At 42.9% G+C, this 14510-nt stretch overlaps 1 protein-coding gene across 1 annotated transcript; it reads left to right on the forward strand.

Moving 5' to 3' along the window:
• The first annotated feature begins 6703 nt into the window (after window positions 1-6703).
• tbx3a (T-box transcription factor 3a) lies at window positions 6704-13709 on the forward strand. The gene is made up of 7 exons (XM_070924731.1): window positions 6704-7095; window positions 8153-8420; window positions 8952-9098; window positions 10075-10151; window positions 10692-10852; window positions 11481-12124; window positions 13257-13709. The coding sequence occupies exons 1-7, from the start codon at window positions 6704-6706 to the stop codon at window positions 13707-13709; spliced, it is 2142 nt and encodes a 713-aa protein (XP_070780832.1).
• Window positions 13710-14510: the final 801 nt, after the last annotated feature.

Genomic DNA, 14510 nt, shown 5'->3' on the forward strand with positions numbered 1-14510 from the left:
ATTTTTGACATAAATAAAAACCTGCTTTTTATATTTAGTGTGCAAAACTAAATACTGATTTTGATGTATTTAAAAGAAACTGGATTTTTAATTCATTGTGTGGTACAAACTGAAGACTGTTTTACATGGGAAGTAGAATTTCGGAGTTATCTTTTCCTTGAGGTCTCAAAATATTCTGAACTCTTTATTTACCTCTTGATAAACTAAAGTACATGTTTTACCACTTCATTAAAAAGTGACAAAATATGTCAAAACGAATTCTTCTTACATAAGTCTATGCTGTTTTAATTCTTTAGCTGCTGCTGCTGCTTCACCTAAACTGAGTACAACAGATCCTGGTGCAGCGAAATCCACACTGAAAAGGGTGGATTATGGGCTCAGGCCTGCACACAGCACCTGTAGGGAGTGGCTGGAGAATCCTTCCCGAAAAATCCCAGAAAACTCAGCAGGTCGGCAAAGAGGTTGAACAGGAAAAAAAGAAAAAGACAGACCACCTGAGGCACAAATCCAGGAAGACCTGGCTTACCTCGAGGGGACCTGACACCTTAGTGAGTTTTTACAAGGTCATTTTGGGATGGGGTGTACTGCTGTTTATGTAGCATAACATGGGCAGCAAAATTCCTTCAGGAGCTCCCTCGCAGCCACAGTCACAGCTATGATGTGGTATATCTGTGAGCATAAGCACGATGCCTGAAACCTCCTTATTTCCTATTGAATGTCTATCACAGCACTTACTGTGGATTTACTTTAAAGCTGTGCACTGCACTTGATCCATTTACCTCAATCACCACTCTCAGTAACAAAATGTCTGATTGTGGGACAGAAAGACATAAAAGACATGTATTCAACCATCCCGTCAGTGGAAATCAGTGCTGGTTTCTTTTACTCAGCCTTTCAGACTGCATGGCACTTGCTTTTCCGCCTATGGTTTTCCATTTCAAAGCCCTATGTCTCCATGTAAATACCAAAACACAGTAATCCAATCTGACCCCATTGCAAATTTTCCAGAAACTATTGGGGGGTAGTGGGGTTGACATGAGCCACACACTTATCCCACTTAACCTCTAGAGAGAAGCCACCCTAACCCCTTATCCCAAGATTCCCTTGGTGGAGGAATGCACTGCTTTATACCACTCTCCTCTTTAAAGCACTGGGTTTTGAGGTTGGACTCAATGGCAAAACCTTATAACTTTGAGAGACGGTAAACTCAAAGCAGCACAAAGCCGGTGGTGGGGAAGCTAAATGGACAGCAGATATCCACATTAGGGCACCTCCCTGCCCACTGCACAGTGCAAACCCAAATACTTATTGATTCAAACCCCAAAAAAGGGTCCCCAACTTCATGAACATGGCGGGAACATATTTACATTGCGTTAACTTGATGACAAATAACCTGAGGATTCTTCTGTTTCCCATTTGCTATTGTTTGCTTTTTAGCATGCAAAACTGGTTCCAGCGAGATCCTGTGTGCTCAGAATATAAGGGGAAAGATGCTTATCTCCCAATGTTGGCGAGTGGTGGCACGTAAGGCAAGCTAAAGCCTTTTGACACATGGTCCACATCTGAGGCATTTTACCACGAGCATCTTGATCACACAGCTCATAGCCGCAGAGAAAACCTGGCGGCTGTTTATGGGGTTGAGCAGACAAATCCCCTGCATTATGCTCTACAGGTGATGCATGCCACTGGACTGGTTTGTTCTAATAGGGCTGCGCACAATGTACCTTCAAAAAGCAGCTGCTCGGTGATACAGGTGATAATGAGCAACGCTTGTTTTACACGAATAGGAACCATTAAGCGAGCGTTTAGTGGCTTCAGGCCAGACAACACAATGCAAACTTATTTATAAATAAAACATAAACTCTTATGATTTCTGACCAAAATAGGATTTTATAAAAAAAAAACATCTAAATACATGTTATCTTGATATTTAGAATGTGCAGATTTGAATAATTGTCACATTTAAGTCACAGTTTACGTCTAATTTATTATAATGTGTAATAATGTACTGTTTTGAAATATACGTGACACTGATCTCATGTTACTTGTTGCCAATCAATTTATAAATGAATCAGATTGTTCTTTAAACTTTGTGTAAGGTCTTTCTGTTGTTTAGAGAGATTAATTTCTGGGCCTTTTAGCACAAATATTGTTGTATTTCAATAATGAATCAAAAGCTAAACACGTCATTTTTAACCTTTCAATTGCCTCTTCCTTAACTATGTGGCAGTAACTTAAAAGTTACGAGCCTGGGTCACTGTTGATGAACAACCTCAACCAAGGGAGCAAACGTCTCCACCAGCACACTGCCATTTTCCTTGTCAATCTGTAGTCAATGCGCTGTCATCAATAAGCACATCCCCTAATTAACTAAAATTGTTTTTCATCAATACCTATAACTGGCCCACACAGAAATTGATGAGAGCAAGGGTTGACTTGACTAAAAATGCCTGACAGGGACAGTTCATCGGCAGGTAAGGAGTTTATCATTCCTCCTGCCAATTGACAACTGACATGTGTGTGATTCTGGAAAGTGCCTTTTACAATCTGCACCGTTTTTTGGGAAGAATGGATCCATTTTAGCCCCTCCTAAATCTTGGAGGTAAATGGTTTGCATTTAGAAAGTCATTACGCTGTCAATTGAACATCTCCCCCTCCGCTTTGTGTCGGGATGTCCATAATGAAGTTTGCAGTCATTATAGTAGTTGAATATACTAATCTTGTGATGTTTCCTTTCCCTATCATGTCGTGTTAGGGTTGATGACTCTCAGCAGACAATCTCCTCCATTCAGGAGCGGTGCCACCAAGTCTGTCCTTGCTTATCATTAACAATCTGCAAATAAACAGGACAGCATACATTACATCACTTGCAGCTCCATGATCAATTCCAGGAATGTCTTTGAAGCTTTGCTTAATGAACCTACACAGTGTAGCTGTTGTGTGTAGTCAGGGCACTGAGGCTTCATAACCCATGACCTTAATGCAGTTTCTCTTCATTGATAATATTGGGAGGTTAGCAAAGTGGGTAGATAGTAATAAGAATATTCAATAAAAACACATAGTGGTTGCAGTTGAAATGAATTGCACTGCAGTGACAGGAGCTTCCACTTAAATGCCACAAACATATTGAAGCACAATCTTCGAGGATAACTCCTGCAAATTTTGTGACCAGTACTGCATGATGCCTTTAAAGACCAGTTTAAAACACAAGCTGTCCCCTCTCAGGCTGCTAGAAACCACCCACCCACCAACGTGGAGTGAGAGATTTTAGAGCCTGTCCAGTCAAATATACTGCCCCTTTTGATTTTGATATGCATGATCTCTATAGATGTATAAAAGGGAAGCGCTGACAAAGTTGGCTTCATCAATCAGCAGTGTCAGCTCAGAGCTTTTTATAGCCTCTCGGAGTCCCTGAGAGCCCTAACCCTGTAAAAGTTTATATAGTGTATTGACCATTCTCTACTTGCTTAGCTAATGAAGCCAGCTTGGCCACAGAGACTGAAAGGCTGCCGCCGTGTCAACACTGCTTCCTATTTGATGACACCTTCCACTAAATTGAAATGTGCTGCTAATGGGGGTGAGTGTTTAAAGAAGAATAAGCCACAGTAATTGACACAGACCTGACCTCACTCAGACAAAGAGAAGGATGGAAGGCCCCACGTAGGCTGGGGGACAGAAGCACCTTCATTTTCTGTATTATACCCTGTAAAGGTTCAGCTACTGACTTGGAGCTGTGTTAGATTTTCATTCAGACGGATGTTGCTGTGGCTTATCAACAGCTATCGCATTTGTTTTCTCTGGCAAATCAATAGCTTACAACACATAAGCCGAATATCCTTGTGCATCTCCCCTGGGGAATATATTGCATATGCATGCAGACCACTCCACACACACATACACAGGTGTGGCACTTTTCAAAGACAACACCTTGTCATCTAACCAAAGCTATGATGAAGAGGGCATGTGTATAACTCACATTATGATAGACCACAATTGGGCTGCAATGAACAAAACATGCATAACATGACACCAGAGGTGTCTCACTACTTGCAAGCATGAGCAGTGTTGAATGGAAATACAGTTGAAGCAAATGCTTTCAGAGGCTCCCGATATGAGCCCTGAGGCATTTACTGACTATGTCAACCTCCAACCTTCAAAACAAGAGGAGATAGAGGCTTCCATACATTTCTAACATGTGTGCAACAAGTAAATGACTCGTTTTAATGTTTCCAGTATCAGATGAATAGATAGAATTTTCTCCGTTTTGCGGATGCATTAATATTAGACGACAAAATATTGAGGAGCACGTTGTCGTGATTCACTATATAGGCCTATTACTTCTTTTGTGAGAGACCCCCCCCCCCCCCCCCCCTTCAAGGACTTTGAGATCCACCACCGCTTTGGTCCGCGCCTGGATCCACAGGAGACAGACAATTGACTGATAATTGATGGTCAATGTTTATCCAAGGTGCCTGACTGGCCACGGCTCTCTAGTTTACTTGTGAATTTGTGGTTAAATTGCATTTTTAGAGAACACTAGCGTTGCTTTGTCCAGGGTGTACACCTCATCTTTTAGAGGCTTTGCAGCGAAGTAATATCATTGTGAGCCACTGCATACTTTTAAATGGCGTTTTAGCTGAGTATAAAGTCTATAAGCTTTATTCAAATCCACGGCTTAACAGCATGTAAGAAAATAGATTATGACAACTGTATTCTACTTCACATAAGCGAGAACATCTGCTCAGATAGAATCAAAAATGGTATTATCAATGACACCTACTTGTGTGCAAGTGTCACTTTGTGGACTGGGACTAAAATTGAGTCGTTTCCCAGAGACAGTATGTGCCGGGAAAGCGTGCTATATTTAACAGCAGAATTGACTGAGTATTATTCAAAAACATAGACGTCTTGATACAAGAACTGATAATACACAAGCGCCTGTGAACACATCCTCACAGACTCTGATGTACGACGCAGGCTCCAACTCAGGTCAACTTATAAAATGCGATTTCAGGTCAAAATGAAAATATCCCCCCGCAGTTGAAGAAATATATGTGACACTGATCTCAGAGGCTTCGTCGGCTCCTCGTGTTTCATCAGTAAAAGATGCGATTGCGAAATACGTTTCTTCACAATACGCAGATTCATAACTGATTTCACTCACAGACTCAGATCCAAATTTAGACAAGAGAGGGAAAGTGGGGATGAAGAACTAATAGCAGAGTGTGTGCTTAAATATCGGGGATGACAATATAAGAAAAACAACAAACTTTACATCCATAAGCATACTACCTGAATTCAATAAATGAATATGAATATCATAGTAAACAATTATTGAGGGTTTCAGCGGCGTCATAATAATCTTGTCAACATTACATGAACTTATCATCAAGCGCCTCATCCCGTCACCAAGTCATATTTTCCTGAGCTAAGGTTTCAAAGGAGGATGTTACAGGAAATGTTGGCTACTCGGCTGCTTTTAAATCTCTGGAAACTCAGCGGATCGCGAATTGAACACTGTTAAATCGTAAAATAAATATATACATTTATGAGTAAATATGATTGTGTTCGCGATATTCAAAGCATAAGAAAAGTGGCTGCGCTATGGGGACAGAGGAGGAAGTCAACAGCCCGACAGATCACAGCGCCTCGCCGGCAGAGCGTGCCGGTTCCCCGGCTTGGCTCGTCTGCTCTCTCCCCTTCGCTGGGTCTCACAGACCGACCGATAGCGCAACTTCCATAACGATGTTGGCATATTCACACAACACCGACTGGGGCAGTGTGGTGTTTCACGGCAAAGCCCTTTTGAGTTTCCAAACACCTTTTTATAAGTCTTAAGTCTGTCCCCTCCACCCGACCTGTCAAAACCACGCCTACGCAGCCACACAATTGGTCCGAAAGCGTCAAAGAGCCAATCAAACGGAGCGCTGCTACTCGTAACATGCAACACATCCATACAGTATGAAGCCCTATGGGCCACAGAGGCGCTAGGAAAATCACGGAGCTGGGACCTTACCACCTCTCTCTCTCTCTCTCTCTCTGGCCGTCAGCGGACTCCTTTCTCTGCACACGTCTTTCCCTGAAATGTGTGTGTGCGCGGAAGAGAGAGGAGGAATAAAGTGTGTGTGTGCGTGTGAGGGTGCATGTCCGGAGCAAGTAAAGGCAGGGGGATTATTCGGCGCTATCGAAATATTTCAACACGTCGCCCTCGCTGCAGGACTGAAGCCAATAAGAAGGAACGCATTTTAACAGGAATGCCGATATTGTAAACAGCAGCAGAAGAGAAAGAATGCACTGCAGTCAATTAAGTGACTCACCCGAGTTGGTTTAATTCGACTAATGTCCGCAAGCCAGCGAGACACAGAAAGGTGTCCGATGCGCGTCAAGCTCTGAAGAAAATCGGTCTCGCAGCACTTTTGACGAATAATGGAGAACATCTTTACACTTCTCTTTCCAGACTTTTGAACAAAATTCAGCAAACGACCGCAGAGATTTCCCAGCAACTTGTGAAAAATAAGTGGATGCTCATTTCCGAAGAGTTGAAAGAGGGATTTCCAAAGGTTTCCAACATCAGATTGATTTTTTCATATTTTTTTTATTTTGTCTTCGCTTGCTCCTCTTGTAGCCTTCACGCAGGCTCCACTGTTGTTAGAAATATTGTTTCACATCCGACCGGTCGTCTACATTAGTTGCCGGCACTTGGATGAACTTCCTGATGAGAGATCCAGTCATACAAGGATCAAGTATGGCATATCATCCGTTTATACCTCACCGGGGTCCGGAATTTGCCATGAGTGCAATGCTGGGTCACCAGCCGCCTTTCTTCCCGGCCCTGGCTCTCCCTCACAGCGGCTCCCTGTCTCTGCCGGGCGCCCTGGGGAAGCCGATCATGGACCAGCTGATGGGAGCCGCGGAGACCGGCCTCCACTTCTCTTCGCTGGGACACCAGGCTGCGGCCGCCCACCTCAGGCCCCTGAAGACTCTGGAGCCTGAGGAAGAGGTGGAAGACGACCCTAAAGTTCACCTGGAAGCCAAGGAGCTTTGGGAACTCTTCCACAAGAGAGGCACCGAGATGGTGATCACAAAATCCGGAAGGTAAAATAGTTTTTTTTTTGTCTGTGCGTTTATTCCAAATATGTAATATATTATCTGAGATGCAGAAGCCTGTAGTGCATATTGATAAGTCACAATGAAGGGGTTTGGCATATTATACATAAATACATACCATATCTACACAATACAATACAATATTTAAACACAGTTATGTATATCTCTACAATTCCTCTGGATAACGTCTTTCTTTCATGCAACGCTCTCAAGCATTAGTCTTATTTGTATTAATTAGACTTTGACTGAAGCACAATTGTCATGTAGATATGACACATACTACAGGATAGTAGCCAGTGTTTTCACCGCAAAATAAAAACCCCAAGATAACCTTTTTAGCCTGATAGAAAGTGAGATAAAGCTGCGACTTGCTGTGTGTTCATACCGCATGCTCACTCAGAGGTGTGTGGTAAAACTTGAACATGTTAACAATCTTTAATGGTGGGAAATCATTAACATTATTTTGTAAAATAAAAAAGGGACTCGCTGCTGTAATATTAATGTCAAGCTTCCAGTTAGCTTCCAACTTCACGGATCTGGAAATACATTTCCTCATATAGAAAGGTCGCTTGTTTATAATGCTGTTGTTCATTTTCACGCTCAGTTTGTCAAAACTTTACGTTGACGGATTACTGCGTTGAAATGTCAACTTTGAGTGAGTGGAGCTCTGACTGAATAATGTTTCGCCATCATCACAGTGGCAGTATACAAAGATGGCTGCTGCGTGTCTGTGTGTAGGCCTCTCGAGGCGTTAGAGATCGAGTCACCATCCAGACAGCGTTGGCGTCTAACGGAGGAAGATTACATTTTATTTGTTTACTCAACTTCTTATTTGCTTGACATTTATGCACCTTTTTTTCCGGCTGACTAGCAGATAAAACAGGCTACAGCACACACCTCAAACTGATACAGCACTTTTCAAGATGAAAAACATTATGTCTATCTACAAATATTACAGTTTTTTGGTTATATTGTTGAATATTTTGACCATATTTTCTATTTGCCGCCACATCAGAGCTGATCATTTGTTTTTCCTTCGTCACAGGCGGATGTTTCCCCCGTTCAAAGTGAGGTGCACTGGCCTGGACAAGAAGGCCAAATATATTCTCTTGATGGACATAGTTGCAGCCGACGACTGCAGGTACAAATTTCATAACTCCCGCTGGATGGTGGCGGGCAAGGCCGACCCTGAAATGCCAAAGAGGATGTACATTCACCCGGACAGTCCGGCTACTGGTGAACAGTGGATGTCAAAAGTCGTCAATTTTCACAAACTCAAGCTGACAAACAACATCTCCGACAAGCATGGATTTGTAAGTTCAACTAATGTATGTCAATTTTCCTATTTATCAAACTTACCCTTTTAGTTAGTCACATGTCTTAATCATTTGCACTGTGATTCTTTTATTTGTGTTTTATTTTATTTAAGCACAGGAAGTCTCATGAGATTTTAAGATTTATTTTTGTGTGGAAGATCTGACCAAGATCGCACATCATTGCAAAAATACGAAAATGTCATTATCTTGAGATATTTTTGTAAATAATTATTATAATTATTAAGCAAGCCAATGAAGCTTGTATCTCTATAGACATCCCTGGATCTATAACCGCTTTATTTAACTGATTAAATATTCCACCAAACATAATTTCCATAATGTTTTTTTAAGTGATTTGCAATTGTTTATAGCACAGTATTAATTACAGGATTTAATCCTTCCCAATGATGTGACTTCTGATTTCAGGTTTAAAAGCATTTTAAGAAAAATGTATATCCTGTTACAACGATCACAATGCGTTAATCTTTTTTTATTTTCTTCTTTTTTTTCTGATTGTGTTTGTTGCAGACCATACTTAACTCGATGCACAAATATCAGCCTCGGTTTCACATTGTGAGGGCCAACGATATTCTCAAACTCCCGTACAGTACCTTCAGGACTTACGTTTTCCCTGAAACGGATTTCATTGCCGTGACTGCTTATCAAAACGACAAGGTAAGCACAGGCTTCACGTCGTATCCTGAATATTTTCTCAAATATAGCTCGTTGTGTGTGTGTGTGTGTGTGTGTGTGTGTGTGTGTGTGTGTCAGGCGCGCTTCCCTGCCTGTCTCTCATGCTCTGCACCATTTTGTTGTCATAAAATATGAAAGACGTCATATTTGTTTGAGCCCGAGTATCATAGTGGGGGGATGATGTTGCGACTAAGTGCCATATTCACTAGCCTGTGGTAGGAAAGTAATAATTCTGAGGAATGTTATACAGGTTGTCTTCCTTATATTTAATCACGTGGAAAGGATTTGGCATAGACCCAGACTCTCTCTCTCTTTCTCTCTCTCTCTCTCTGCATGTGTGTGTGTGTGTGTGTGTGTGAGAAACTAAAGGGGTTGGGGGTTGAGAAATGAGGGAAAAAAAGAAGAGGGGCAACATAGTGCGGTTGAATGGAGAAAAAGAAAAGGGAGGGGGGCGTTTTGGTTGTGTCAGACTGAGCTGCATGGTAACATTTTATTCTCTGTAAGACATAAAAATAATGAAAATCATCTTCTCAACTCTTTGATACCCCTCCTCCCTCCCATGTGCAGTGGTAACACTACCGGAGCTTGAGAGGAAGTGGTGTGGGAGTAAAGTTTTGCAAGAGTTTACACAAAAAAGCAGCTTATTTCACCTTCATGGGAAAAACGTGCCAATATAAGGACTCGTGTGCTCTTTGTGCGCGCTCGTGTGCTTGAGAGCTTTGCTTTATCATTATTATTATTATTATTATGTGTGTTTTGTCTGTAAAACCAAGAAGGTGTTGCTGTGGTAGCTTTAGCCTGTTGGGACAGCAATCCCCATGTGTTGAAAACTTGCAGAAATGAGCCCCAGCTTTGGTGCTGCTTTACCTGAAACCGTAACCAGACGCGTTGAACGAGACCACGACAGGAAAGTGACATTTCAGTGGCTAATATTCACACGTGATTTTAATTATTCCAGATCACCCAGCTGAAAATTGACCACAATCCATTTGCCAAAGGATTCCGTGACACGGGCAATGGCAGACGAGAAAAGAGGTAAGACAGAGGGGAAGAGTGCACTGCGACCAAAAAAATATGTCTTTAGATTTATACACGGAGACAGAAAGTGATCTGGGTGGATTAAACCCGCGTCAAAGCTTCCACATTAACCCGCGGGGAGTCTGGCTCTTCACGGTCTCTAATCAAATCGCTTAATAGGCTACAGTTCACTATGAGCCTTATAGCACTGGTGGTAACAGAGACCGGATCAGGGGAGCTTTTAATGCGGATCTCCTTTTTTTTTTTTTTTACCATCCTCACTCGCTAATTATTGTTTTTTTAATTAATTATGCATGTATCCCAACATTTTTAAAATGAGCTTGCACTGAAAATGGGCAACTTGACAAGATCTACAGATGAACCTGTTAAAGCAATGCGCTGTAATGGATTTCGTATTCTCACCTGCCGCATTGGTGGGTGAGTGCTAGTCAGGTGCTTCATTATCTCAGGTGTCTAAATAAGCGTCGTGCTGCGGATATTGTTTCTGGCCGGAGAGCTGAGACCACCACCTACAATAACCTCGATACTTGTGCGCAGGAAACAGCTGGCCCTGCAGTCCATGCGTTCATACGAGGAGCAGCAGCAGAAGAAGGAGAACGGGGCTTCAGACGACTCCTCTGGAGAACAGGCTTCTTTTAAGTGCTTCGGCCAGGCCTCGTCCCCCGCCGTGTCCACCGTGGGCCCCCCACACCTGAAAGGTAGGCTCACGGACCCCACAGTCAGTCACAGCTCCGATCACAAGCCGTGTGTAAAGTCGTAAAATATCTATTGTGGCAATTCGCTTTTTTTTTTTTTTTTTTTTTTTTACAACGTGATGTGTAGAATAAGAGTTCACTTTATGGATGTAAAGTAGTTACAGTTAATGCACCGCTTTTAATATTAGCTGATCGCTCATATTCAGCCACACTGGGGGAATTGACAGAGCAGCCCTCTGCATTGACTGTCTTATTGAGATTAACAGTAAAACATAAATATGCTCACTAATTGATGAGAGAATTGTCTGTCCAGAAGGAAGATACAAAAAAACATGATGAAGATACATTACAAAAAAACAATGCCATGTATGTATGTGTAGTATGCATCCAAACAGTTTTGGGAAACGATGGGAAATAAACGCTTAAGGTGTTTTACTGTTGAATCGACGAACAGCTTGTTATGTTAGTCATCAATGTGGACTCCTATAGTGCAAATAAGTGTCCTGCAGGTCTATTTCTTGTTCCACCTGTGAGAGGCGACTGCAACATGGCTGATATTTGGAGTTATTATTTTCATGATTCACCAATGTGCAAAAAGGCAACTGATGTTCTACTCCTCCTGTTTTGACAGATTTCTGCGACAGCGACGAGGACAGCGACGACGAGAGCAAAGATGGACACATCAAGGACGGTCCGGACTCCAGCAAGATTTCCACGACTACGGAGGACGGGAAGGATCATGAGGCGAGCCCGCCTAAGGGGCATCCCTTTAGTAACAGTGACTCTACCAGCAGGAACCACGACAGCGGCCCTAGGACTGAGAAAAGCCAGGCAGACTCACGACAGAGCCCCGTCACCGTCATCTCCAGCACCACCCGCTCTGGAGAAGACCTCAAGAGCCCGAGCCTGGATCAGCCCAAAACGGACGAGTGCAGGCCAATAAGCAAAGACAGTTTCATGCCTTTGACTGTTCAGACTGACAGCGCGCACATGAGCCACAGCCACTTGCATAATTTTGGATTTCCAACGGGCCTAACAGGACAACAGTTTTTCAATCACCTCGGGAGCGCGCATCCGTTTCTCTTGCACCCCAGTCAGTTCAACATGGGAGGCGCATTCTCAAACATGGCTGCGGGCATGGGGCCACTATTGGCAGCTGTGTCCACGGGAGGCGTGAGCACCATGGACACGACTAGCATGGCATCGCCCTCGCAAAGCTTGACGGGAGCGCCAGGCCTGCCCTTTCATCTGCAGCAACATGTCTTGGCATCACAGGTAAAACCTGTTTCAGTTAAAGCACATGTTGGGGTCTATAGAACAGCAGACTATAGGCCTCGGAGGCCCATATGCCAGCTTTAATAAGTCAGACATGAATTCATCTTTAATGTTCTCCTCTTCATGTTCATGTGTGTGTGTGTGTGTGTTTTTTAAGCATAACAGTGAGAAAGTAAAAGTGTGTTTGTGTGGCCGCCTTTGTTTATTTTGTTTCATTGCCAAATAGGCTAATATTCAAAGTATCCTAAAGTTTGGCAACTGCACTTTGACTGACGAGGCTATTAGAGACCGCCTTCTCTCACCTCTTCTTTCTCTTGGCATTGTTGTTATAAATATTAGCCTAACTATGATGCATTAAAGAAAACCAGATTTGAGGGACAGAGGCCTCTTTGAAACAGCTCGAGGTGTTAGGCAGTCTTTTTGATACTGAGATCATTAAGTCTGTGTTTTAGAGCCACGATGGCGAGTTTTAAAATGCCTCATTGGCTCAGAGAGAGAAACAACATTATGTTTTAATGGACAACAAATTTGTCTTTTTCCATTTTATTGTCAAAACAAGTGTTAAAGCTGCAACTTCTTTGTTTGACTGCAGCATCAGACAATGGGAATTTTTATTTGCATTACAAATTGAACAAGCACCAGAGCTGTTTACATGCTGGCTGGTGAGTTGGGGCTAGATTTGTGGGAACCTGTGTGAATGGGAGCTTTGAAAGCACAACAGATGGATTCTGTGTTGCCCAGATCAGATCTACGTTTTGGATCAAGGTTTGTTGCCCATAAGCCAAGTGTCAGACAGCGTCAGCAGCTTTGTAACAAGGCATTACTAACGTCAGATTGTATGAAACAACTCTTAACTGAGGACAGTGAAAGTTAAGCACAAGAACTGCCCGAAGCAGATCACTTTAAATCATTATTTTCACGCATTTGTTCCACGACATTAATCCAAAACATACAGATGCAGCAGTGAAACCGCGCACGACATGCTCCAACACACACACACACACACACACACACACACACACACACACACACACACACACACTTGTGTTATTAGCGCGTACACAGACGTGTTTGAACTGTGTGATAGTATTAGCTGCCTGGTCTCACACTCAGTTTCTCCGTGTCTCCACAGGGCCTTGCCATGTCTCCGTTTGGCAGTTTGTTCCCCTACCCGTACACGTACATGGCAGCAGCCGCGGCAGCCTCCTCTGCCGCCGCCGCCTCCTCCTCGGTGCACCGGCACCCCTTCCTGAACGCAGTGCGCCCCCGACTCAGGTACAGCCCCTACTCGCTCCCTATGACGGTACCGGACAGCACCCTGCTCACCACAGCTATGCCCTCCATGGCCGGCAGCGGGACCGACATGAAAGGGGACGGCATCGTCCCGGCGAGCCCCGTGTCCGCTGTCACCCTGGATTCCACATCTGAGGTGACCAGTCACTCGTCCACCATATCATCCGGCTCGGTCTCCATGTCCCCAAAAACTTGCACGGAGAAAGACGCCGCCAACGAGCTGCAGAGTATCCAGCGCCTGGTCAGTGGACTCGACTCAAATCAGGACAGGCCACGGAGCGGGTCCCCCTAGGAGTTTTTTTTTTCTTTCTTTCTTTCTTTTTTTTTTTTTTTTTTTTTTTTTTTTAAAAACACACCACCTGCTTCTCGTTTCGTTGTTGTCATGAAAAGTGAAAAAGTGTTGACGCTGATGAAGACATTAACAGTAGGAGGACACCCTCGTAGACCCATGCAGGTTTTGAAAAGAAAAGAAAAAAAAACATGAACTGTTGGACGTTTTAGTTTCTGAAATGCACTTTGGTTAATACACATCTGATATGTATATTTCTTCTTTTTTTTTTCCTTTTTGTTAAATTAAACAACACTTTTATCCTGTCATTTGAATACCGTACAAGTATTGAAACTGAAAAGTTGGCATGGGTGTGACTTACAGGTTTAGGAGAAGTTGCTGCTGTGTCCTGTCTCCTAACTTTTATTGTACACGAGGAGAAATGTGTTTTAATATGCACTCTGAATTGATTTGACTTATTTGAATTCACTACAGTTTAACCTACCTTATAAAAGACTGCTGTATTTTGTTGTACACTATTAATTGATTGGCCAAATGTTGCATGCCCCCCTAAAACCCCAACAAATGTTATTTTAACACTAAAACAAAAAGTATGAAAAAGATTCTGTTTTGAATATAATTAACTCGCTTTGTTTAAGTTTCTTCTTGATTAGGTTACCAATTTTTAAAAACAAGTTTCTTTTTCTTCATGCCTTTTTGAAATCAGAACAGGCCTATTGACATGACTGCTGCTCCGGGACAAAGCTATGGCCCAAGCATGCGGAATTTAGCCCAAATGTCCAGCAGGCAAAGGGAAGCAGAAAT

This window comes from Enoplosus armatus, chromosome 18, assembly GCF_043641665.1.
Source record: "Enoplosus armatus isolate fEnoArm2 chromosome 18, fEnoArm2.hap1, whole genome shotgun sequence".
In the NCBI taxonomy this organism is placed as follows: domain Eukaryota; kingdom Metazoa; phylum Chordata; class Actinopteri; order Centrarchiformes; family Enoplosidae; genus Enoplosus; species Enoplosus armatus.

Coding starts and splice junctions, on each gene's coding strand:
- tbx3a (XM_070924731.1), top strand. CDS start 6,704: ATGAACTTCCTGATGAGAGATCCAGTCATACAAGGATCAAGTATGGCA. Junction 8,421..8,951: donor TCTCCGACAAGCATGGATTT/GTAAGTTCAACT, acceptor TGTTTGTTGCAG/ACCATACTTAACTCGATGCA. Junction 10,152..10,691: donor AATGGCAGACGAGAAAAGAG/GTAAGACAGAGG, acceptor ACTTGTGCGCAG/GAAACAGCTGGCCCTGCAGT.